The sequence below is a fragment of the Pristis pectinata genome, chromosome 25 (assembly GCF_009764475.1).
Source record: "Pristis pectinata isolate sPriPec2 chromosome 25, sPriPec2.1.pri, whole genome shotgun sequence".
NCBI lineage: Eukaryota > Metazoa > Chordata > Chondrichthyes > Rhinopristiformes > Pristidae > Pristis > Pristis pectinata.
In genome coordinates, this window is record NC_067429.1 from 10617670 (window position 1) to 10628198 (window position 10529).

At 43.0% G+C, this 10529-nt stretch overlaps 1 protein-coding gene across 1 annotated transcript in view; it reads left to right on the forward strand.

Moving 5' to 3' along the window:
* LOC127582816 (collagen alpha-1(XVIII) chain-like) overlaps positions 1 to 10529 on the forward strand; it is a 90249-nt gene that overhangs the window by 41019 nt on the left and 38701 nt on the right. Inside the window, exons 7-11 of the mRNA XM_052038382.1 lie at positions 832 to 966; positions 2375 to 2443; positions 5177 to 5239; positions 6514 to 6549; positions 7778 to 7828. Coding sequence (XP_051894342.1) covers positions 832 to 966; positions 2375 to 2443; positions 5177 to 5239; positions 6514 to 6549; positions 7778 to 7828 — 354 coding nt within the window. The remainder of the gene's footprint in view (positions 1 to 831; positions 967 to 2374; positions 2444 to 5176; positions 5240 to 6513; positions 6550 to 7777; positions 7829 to 10529) is intronic.

A 10529-nucleotide genomic window follows, 5' to 3' on the forward strand; every position in this document is an offset into this window, starting at 1 on the left:
GATTCTGTTGAGTTGGATTTTTACAAATATTCAGTCCTCTACTTTTATTTCCTTAAACAGGAGTGAATGGTGTCACATCAGATCAAGTAGAGCCATGTCACAGTACATTTTCTTTTAGGCTACAGTTGTGCTCTCACTCCAACTGTCCTCATTAACCTATCATCCAGAAAACTATCAACCAGATAGATTATCCCTATGGCAATCCTGACCATCCCCAATCAGAGGTATTTCCTTTGTGCTCTCCACCTATTCCAAATCCCTCTCTAACTTAAAACAAACTTGTTTTCCCTCTTTCCCAGTTCTGATAAGTGCCATCAACCTGAAAAGTTAACTCGGTTTCTCTTCCCACGGATGCTGCCCGACCTACAGGGTGTTTCTGCCTTTGCGTCAGGTTTCCAACAGCCCGTGTTTCCTTATGGCTTAGTAGGAGGCCATCAGTCCATTGAGTCTATGCCATTTTCCAGAGTAATCCCATCAATCCCATCCCTATTTCCCTGTAACCTACTCTCTCTCACATGCCCATTAACCCCTCTCTGATTCTTCTCCCACTCACTCACACCAGAGGTTTCCTCCCACATCCCAGCACGTCTTTGGGACGTGGGAGGAAACTGGAGAAACCCACGTGGTCATAGGGAGAACATGCAAACTTTAGTGGAGTTCAGGACTGAAACCTCGGTCGCTAGAGATATGAGGCAGCAGCACTACCTGCTGACCGCAGGGTCACTCCACAGTTCTTTGATTTTCATTTTCATTTGCTTTAATTACAGGGTGATACTGGGCCTCGAGGCCATCCTGGTCTGTTTGGAGAAACTGGTCCACCTGGCCCTGTAGGACCACCTGGTTTACCTGGACCACACGGTCCACCTGGAGCACCTGGTCTACCTGGACCAACCCGGTGTACCTGGACCACCCGGTGTACGTGGATTACCTGGGTCTAAGAAAACAAACAGCTGGTTTGGAACTACGGTGAGTTTCTTCCATAGTTCCACTAATATGGGGACATGAGTGTTGTGTTCAGTACAACATGTTAAGTTTACGCTGCCATTTTTTAGTGACTACATGTTTGTAAAGCATGTGTAAACTGGGGAAATGGGAAATACTCCTGCTTTGATACCTCATGTGGTATCTGTAAGTTCCTTTGTGTAACTGCTTGCATAAGCAAATAAACAGAGGTAGAACATGCATTAGTGAACTCTCAACGGCAGTGTCTGGTGCAACAATGTATCAAGGTCATCAGTCAATCTTAAAGATATGCTTACACTTATATACGCCACCCCTAGACTGCTATCGGAGTTCTGAACCAATTACCTTTTGGGTCCATGTTCTCGTGCTCTTAATCCTACCTCTCTCGTTATTGCCACTTACCATTCTTTTTGCACTACTTCAGATTGCACTACAGTTTTTGCATCATTCTGTCAACTTTGCATTCCTCGCTGAATTTCTTGTCGTATTTATTATTACCATGTATACTGTTTATTCTGTGAGTTCATGTGAGCAAGGAATTTCATTGCACCGTGGTGTATATGACAATAAACTAATCTAATCTAATCATCAGATATAGGCTGCGGTGTATTCTGCATTGCTGTAGTTCTATATTGTATTCCTGGTCTCACGCAAGAAGCATCTGTTTATTTTAATAGTTGGATTAGCTGAAGCATAGCATGACAATGTTGGAATGGTGAACCACTTTACATGGTCCTTAAGGCTGCAGCAAGTCCATCAAGAGTAACAGTTGTAATTAGTGTCACAATCCAATATGCTGAACAGGCCAATTAAGTGGAGGATGAAGCAAATGCAGTGTACACCTCCCTCTCCAGTTCCCCAATACTCTTGTTGTAGACGTCCTAAGAGAACATCTCCCGAGCAACATTGGCACCATTACCAATGCAATACTGCAATGCAAAATCCTAGTCATTGGTGTAGTGCAGCAGTGTAAGACTGTAGTGTGATGCCAAAACTGTTGCAATAAAAAATAACGCAAATTTTGCTCTAACTGAATTAAATTTATACTTGAAGTGGAGACGATGGCAAACCAACGAATCTCTCTGTCAAGCTGCGATGCAATTATTCCCCTGTAATATTTCTGCACACTTTTTGAGGTCCCCTCGAGTTATATAAGAAATAAAGCAATTAAGTATTTCTGAAAGGTAAATTTTGAGAAATTCCTGGAGCATCTTCAATTAAGATAAGGAAAGAGGGAAGAGAAATTATTTGAAAAGCAAAAGTCAAAATGTAACCAAAATGTGATTTGAGAGTAGGTCTGGAAGTTCCAGTGTTGAGGTTCTGGGTGGGACATTTGCTTTGTTGGGGGTGAGGACAGAAAAGCTACGATGTTAATTAAACTTCATATGAAATAAGTTCCATTTATTTTCAGAGTGAAGAAGTTTCTGGAATCCCCGGGAGTCCTGGTAAACCTGGTTTAGATGGAAAACCAGGCCCACCGGTAAGAGACGGAGCCTGGTGAGGCTTGGTTTGACATTCTACATTCATATATATTAAAAAGCTGTATGAAATTCTGAAACACCTTTACATACAGTGTAATGTATAGTGTTACATATGGCGTAATATATAGATCAACGGTGGTTGATCTTTGGAACGCTCTCACACTGACATTGAGTAAATGGTTAACTTTAGAACTAATCCTGCAGGATGTTTGCAAATCACATGTATGAGGGGATACAGGAACTTCTTGTGATGATGCAGAATCTCACGGTTAGGCTTTTTCCTGTTGCCCTATTACAATACATGGTATGATCTTCGTGGAGGCTCCAAAATGCATCACACACAATGAAATCGTTTTGGGAGGGTATTCACTGTTTAGAAGGCAAAGCAACATACATTTGTGCACAGGCAGATCCCACAAAGACCAATGATATAAATGGACAGTTAATCTGTTTGGATAACATTGATCAAGGGTAGAAGACTGAGCAGAATTTTATGAAAACTTTCCTGGTTTTGCAGTGTGTAGCTACCATTAACTTGAACCAATGGACAGAAAAGACTGCAGTTTATCGTATTCCCTGATTCTTTTCTTATCCAGTATTGGGGGTGGGGGTTGGGATTGGATATGGCTTGACCCCACAACCTCTGATTGTAATCCAGAACGTTACCAGTTGACTAACCTTCCATCAGGAATTCACTGGGGTTCTAAGGCTCAGCACATGGACATTTAATCTTCAGGGAGATCCTAGGGTCCAGCTGCCTGTCTCCAGCCACAATCCCTTTGGAGCATATTGTTTCTGTGTCCAAACAATTCATATTTATATGGTTCCTTTAATGGAGTAAAAGATCTCAAAGTGCTCTGCAGGACTGTCACAAGAAATGTTGTGACTGAGCCACTTACAGAGATATTAATAAGATGACTAAAAGCTTGCAGACACAAGAGAGTGCAGAGCTGGAATCTGGAGCAAAACAAACAAGCTGTTGGAGGAACTCAGCAGGTCAGGCAACATCTGTGGAGGCAAAGGGATAGTCAACATTTTGGGTTGATGCCCTGCATCGGGACTGAGTGTAAAGGGCCAGTATAAGAGGTGAGGGAAGGGGGAGGGGTCAGGTCAGAGATGGCAAGCGATAGGTGGATCCAGGTGAGGAGGGGTTGATGGGCAGAAGAAGCCTGGTGGGGAGGGAAGTGATAGAGGGTGGGAGGTGATGGAGGGAGACAACAGGGGGCTGCAGATGATGGAATCTGATAAGAAAGGAAGGTGGTGAGTGGAACCAGATAAGGGAGGGATAGCAGGCAAAAGGGGAACAGCGGAGGGAGGGGAGGGGAGGGGAGGGGAGGGGAGGGGAGGGGACACTGAGTGGATAGAGTATGTGGGTGATGGTCAGATGGAATCAGGTGGGGGAAGGGAAAGAAACGGGGGGCAGGTGGTTGGGGTGTGTGTAGAAATACCGAAAGCTTGATTGAAGAGGTAAATTTTAGGGAGGATCTTAAATGGCAGAGAGGTGGAAAGCTTGGAGGGAGGAATCCACAGCTTAGGGCCGTGGGAGCTGGAGCAACACTGTTACCGACGGTGGAGCAATTAACATCCAGCCTGTTCCATTGAGTGGAACTACTGGAGCAGAGACATATTGGAGATGGGTCACAGCAAGTTAGGAAGTTGGGGAGAGGCAAAGCATAGAAGGATAGAAAACTGAGATGATTAAGTTCAGGCCCAAGAACTTTGAGAATGCAGCTTCGGCAGACACTCCAGTGCCTGTACTGATGGAGTGTTGCACTGCCAGAGGTGCCATCTTTCATATGAGATGCTGAAGAATTCATTGCACTAGTTAGAAGAAGACATCTTTCATAACCCTAATCAGTTCTCTATTGGAAGGTATTACCTACAACATTCTGAGCCCTAACCTCTGCAATTCCCTCCCTAAAACCTCTTGGCCTCTCCACTTCTCCCCCCTTGCTTAAAATCTACCACTTAATCATACTATTAGCCATCTGTCCTGCGGAGCCCTTGTGCGCTTGGTGTGTCTGAGTATGATCTAAAATGCCTTGGGATGCTTACTCCATTAAAATGCTATTTGAATGTAAGTTGTTGTTGACAAAAATATTGATCATAACATGCATCACAATCAAACTGTTTTAATTGCCAATCCATGATGTTAACTGATTTTTTAGCTGGGATGGGATTAAGAGACATTACAATCATCTCTGGAAGCCAGAGAGGAGTAAGGAATGAAAAATCGTCCTCACAAAGTTCAACTTGCATTTCACTTTTGCCTTTGATTGTGTACAAAAATAAACAATTTCTAACAAAGTGCTGCATGTAAGTTTGCCCTCCAGTGCTGTGAACCCTAATACCAGGAATTCTGACTTGTGTACACCCGCTCAGAAGGCAAAACAATTCTGTGTTGTCATTTGGTGCCATCTACTGTGCCTGTCAATAACCAGTTGCTGTTGCGCACCACACTATAGTTCAGTATTCAGCTTAACTTAATGCATTTATGTGTCCTGTTTAAAGCTTTTGTCTGAACTTATGTTACACATGAGGCATTAACTTAGTGATGCCTAACCTGAATGAAGCTCCTCGCTGTGCTGCCTCAGTGTAGGAAGTAACCAGAATGGACATGTTCTCTGTTTCTTGAATTCAAACCCAGCCAATATTTTTCATTTGCCCATGGCTGCAATGTTTTTGTGTGGAATGACGTTGAGCTTTCACTATTTCCTCTCCCTCTGTTCTAGGGCTTACCTGGCGAGATTGGTTTACCAGGATTACCGGGTATGCCAGGGCCAGCAGGACGTTCGGTCAGTATTGTGAGATATAAGGTTGATGTAGACACTGGTATCTAACAGAGCAGTTCCTTCACTTGCCATAGTGTTGAAGTCAGTGACATTCAGAAGATCACTGCTTGTCACCAGTCACAGATTATGGATCATCCCAAAACACCATCAGATGTGTTGATACACTTGAATGTTAAGACATATACACTGCAGTCAAATGTGCACACACACATTTACACACACATATGCACACCCACACCCACACATTCATACACACAGTTTCTTATACATACACACACATTCATTCATACACACACAATTTCTTACACACATACATACCCCACGCACACACATTCATACACAGTTTCTTATACACACACACATTCATTCATACACACACAATTTCTCACACACACACGCCCACACAAACACATTCATACACACAGGTTCTTATATACACACACATTCATTCATGCATACACAATTTCTTACGCAGGCGCTCGCGCACACACACACACACACACACACACACACACATTCATACACACACTCCAAATTAAACTAATCCCATCTGCCTGCACATGATCTGCATCCTTCCACTCTCTGCATATTTATGTCCCTATTTAAACATCTATTAAATGTCACTGTTATATCTGCTTCCACCACAAACCCTGGCAGCACCTTCCAAGCACCCACCACTCCCTGTGCAAAAAAACTTGTCTCGCACATCTCCTTTAAAATTCTCCCCTTCCACTATAAACCTATGCCCTCCAGTATTTGACATTTCCACCCTGGGAGAAAGACTCTGACCATCCAACCTATCAATACCTCTTATAATTTTATAGACTTCCCCTCAGCCTCTGAAACTCCAGAGAAAACAATCCACGTTTGTTCAACCTCTCCTTATAGCTAACAGTCTCCAGCATCCTGGTGAATTTCTTCTGCATCCTTTCCAAAGCACACCCATCTTTTCTGTAAAGCATCAGTGAAGAGTTAGAGAGGCTGTTGCACAAGGCCCAGCCCCTCAGTGTTCAGTGGAGACAGGACCCCAGACTGGATGTTTATTTTAATGACAGATGTCAGGGAAGGGGACATCCTTTTCTTGGGCATCAGCGGATCACTACAAGCAACTTTTCTCAAAGTTTGCACCAGTGTCATCACTTCAACACTGAATGCAAACTCTGGGCCAGCTGCAGAAAGGACCTGGGGAATTGTAACTAGGGGACAAACACTTTGTTTTAGTACACCACTGTGTTTCAGACTGTGCCGATTAACTCATCTTTGAAATATTTTTACAGGGGCTGAAAGGGGATCCGGGGCAGCCAGGACCCAGGGTGAGTGTCCACTTCCTATTAGACATCTAAACCCTTTACTGTGAACTTATAGAACTGAAATACGGTGCTGAAGCAAGAGGAGAAAGTGGCTTTGAACACCACATTGATTTAGCCAAGTAATTAATAAATGAGCTAAGAATTATTTGAACTGGATTCCTGAGGGCCCAAGTCTGCCAGAACTTGGCATGTATTTGTTACATCTTATTCTGCTCCCACAATGTACCTGTAGATGTTAAAAGACCAAGAGACATATAGAGGTAAATGCTGATAATTTATTCCCTATCTGGATGAGGGATGGGCTGTAGTGTGGGGGTGGTCTGTGTTGTGTGTGTGTGGGGGGGGTGGGGAGAGCCTATAAAGTGGGAGGGGATTGGGAGGGTCTGTTCAGTTGTAAAATCAGAACCCTCCCTGACCTGACCACAGCCATTCTGAAGCTGCTGGTGATAATTTATGTTTCGCTCATGTAAGTAACAACTTTGTACACTATAGACCTGTTTGAGGATGAACCACTAGGCATTGATCGAGAACAGAGGACACCCATGGTAATTCCAAGCATATAATCCTGACCTGGATGAAATAGTGAGCAAGGGTGGCTGAATTAACCCAAACCTGAATGTTTCATTAGGCAGGTTGAGGTTGGGAATCAGATCGTCCTGTGGTGGGTGGGGAAGGTGTGTGGCAGGTGGTTGCTCTCACAGTACAACAACCCCAGCACCTGGGACTCCAGTTTATGTGAAGATCTGTCAGAGACTTGTCTTCCAAGAAAGTATCACGGTTGGATATTGGAGACAACCTCGTTTTAACAGGGCACAATCCGTCTTGTAACAAAAGAAACAAAGACTCCATTGATGGAGCCAAACTGCTATTTGTCAAAACCCATGGGCTCAATAATGTCACTGCAGAATGTGCAATACCCATCTACCCAAAGGGTTTGTGTCTGGTTCCACCTTCAACACTTGTCATTGCAACACCATTCATCTGGACCAAGCACGTGTCGAGATACCACGTCCTATTTCATCATGAGCTGGTCCAACAGGTGTATGGCCAGTGAAGTGCCATCTTAATTCATTACATTGAGTAGTCCTCTGCTTCCTAGATGGTGCAGTGACAAATGTAGTAACCAATTCAGTCTCCGTACAACAGTCCTAGTGCCCAGTGGTTACCACAACACACTTGCTTCTTCTTGAACTGACAGGCGATAATTTATCTGTTGTTTCTATTTGTCTAGGGTGAAACAGGGCCTCAAGGACATACAGGGATTGGAATTCCTGGAGAAAAGGTAATGCTCAATATTCATATGAAGGTCAACAAAGGAAAGATTGAAACATTTCTTTTATAGAATGCAGCATCTTTGCAAGTCTGTGGTGTGGAGGCGAAATGGGTCATTCTTTGCCCATTCCTATTGTCCCCTGCTTAGGATACTAGGGAATGAATAACACAATGTCTAGTGGATAATGGGGCACATATAAACTGAGAGCACCAGGAAAGAGTATACTGAACATAATGGAGACCGTGTATACTGAACATACTGGGGAGCTAGTATACTGAAAATACTAAAAAATGAGTATACTGGTCAGTGAATAGCAGGGTTATGCATAATGATGAGAATTGGTATGACAATGCAAAGGTTAATATTTCATGTTTTTTTAAACCAGCTGTCAATGTTATTTTCTGATCAGCTACACTCTTGTTATGGAAAGATATTCAGTCCATCTCCCAATAAAATCATAATGCTTACTCAGACTTAATAATCTCCACTCTTCACTCTGGTTACTGTAGATCCATGTGTCATTATGCTGGTATATTTTTCAGGGTAGTGAAAGTTGGATACTTCAAGAGCTGAGATAGTTCAAAAACCTCTCAATAAACTTTTCCTTGACAAACACCTGTTATGGACTCAGTGAAAGTCCCTTTAAGATAGAGAGTGTGTGTGTATGTGTGTGTGGGGCGTGCTTACGTCAATAGAAGATAAAGGACGTAATGACGTTGTTGAAGAAGTTAGAAGAAGAAAGAGAGAGAGAGAAGGGAGAGAGACACCAGCCTGCTTGTTTTCTCTATCGATGGATGAGAAACAATAACTGTGTTTGCCACTGAAATCCATGTATGGAAGTTGGAAGTAATCCGGTGGAGTTCACTTGTTGCTGACCTGTAGAAGGAAACAGGTATTTGTGTGTGGACGACCACGGTTCGGATGCTTTTCGGGGTGAGGAAGTCACTACCGAGTAAACACTGAAGTGTCGTTTGGGTTCCATCGTGGAACATTTGGATTTCGTATGTACTCTCTCTATGTTTTTCTACAATCTACATCTTATCTTCAGACAACGGTGGTTGTTGAAGAAGCCCTTGCTCATATTTCACCTTATGGCTTGCGGAACTGAACTTTAAGAACCATTCAGGAACTGGGAGTTTTGGACTTTGTCACACACACACACGACGAGTTTAGTTTTGGGGTTAACGTTCGAGGTTTAACATTTTTGAATTCTAACATACTAACATTTTTACTTTTATTTTACGTATTATCATAAGTAGTGATTAATAAAATAGTTTTTAACACTGAATCATGCTCAGTGTGTTTCTTTGTTGCTGGTTTGTGACACACCTTCCAGTTAGTTTCAGGGAAAAGAATCTGCCCATTATTTAACACCAGAGTCTTCACCATACTGTAATGTCTTTCAGTAACTAGCTCTTCCTTAAGACATGTGCCTTCAACAAGATATATTTGTGTAACCAAGCAACTAGTTAATTGGTTTGGATATTTTCTCCATCTTCTCCAAAATACCACTCGAACATAAGATTTCATATATTTGTCCTGGGATCAACCAAAACAGTGCTGGAATCTGTTAACATAGACTCTGGATGAAGCCTGTTACCTTGGCACTCATTTCAATTAATCTTGGTATCTTCAACTCAACCATTTCGTTTATTATGAGTAATTTTGGTTAAGAGGTCATTCAGGTGCTCCATATTTTGAATATGGAGTCATAGAGCCATGCATCACAGAAACAGGCCCTTCGGCCCAACTCATCCATGCTGACCAAGATGCCCATTTAAGCCAGTCCCATTTGCCCAAGTTTGACCCAAATCCTTCTAAACCTTTCCTATCCATTTACTTGTCCAAATGTCTTGTAAATCTTCTTATTGTACCTGCCTCTGGCAGCTCATCCCATATACGTGTGCATACACACACACACACACACACACACACACACACACACACACACACACAAACAGACACACACACACACACACACACACACACCACAGATATATATATACTGTATATACAACCATCTGTGTGAAAAGTTACCCCTCAGGTTCCTATTAAATCCTTTCCCCTCTCACCTTAAACCTATTGCCCTCTAGTTCTTGATTCCCCAATGTTGGGTAAAAGATTCCCCAATCCTGGGAATAGGTTTCCCAATCTGGGAATAAGTTTCCCCAATCCTGGAATTAGCACATCACGACTGTCAGGCCAGAAGTTTTCACGCTGTCTGGAGATGCAGGGCTAAACTTGTCTATTTTCAAACAATGAAGCTTTGTTAAAAGCATCGTATTTATTTTGTTATCAATTATTCTCCATTTCCCTTCTGAAAACACCAACTCTTATCAATGTATGGTTCCAGAGGGGTTCAGCTGTCCAAACACTCTTCCAAGCTGCTACTTTCCTAGGTGTGCACTATAATGGTGTTGGGCTGTTTATGTGAAACACCACAGTTGAGCCTGAGCCATTCCTGACTCAACCCAACAACCACATGGCCACTCATCTGGTCACTGAACAGCAAGTAACTGCAGGAGGTCTGCCTGGTTTATTGCATCCCCTCAAACTCAGACCCAGTTCAGACCCCTGGTTGGGCCTGTTTGAGATCCAATGACTTGGCAAAGGCTTAGGGTTCACCCTGGGCCCCTTCTTAATTATGTGGCCTCATCTTGCACCCCAGGAAGACACGCACAGTGTCCACAGGGGAGGAGTTATGATTTTC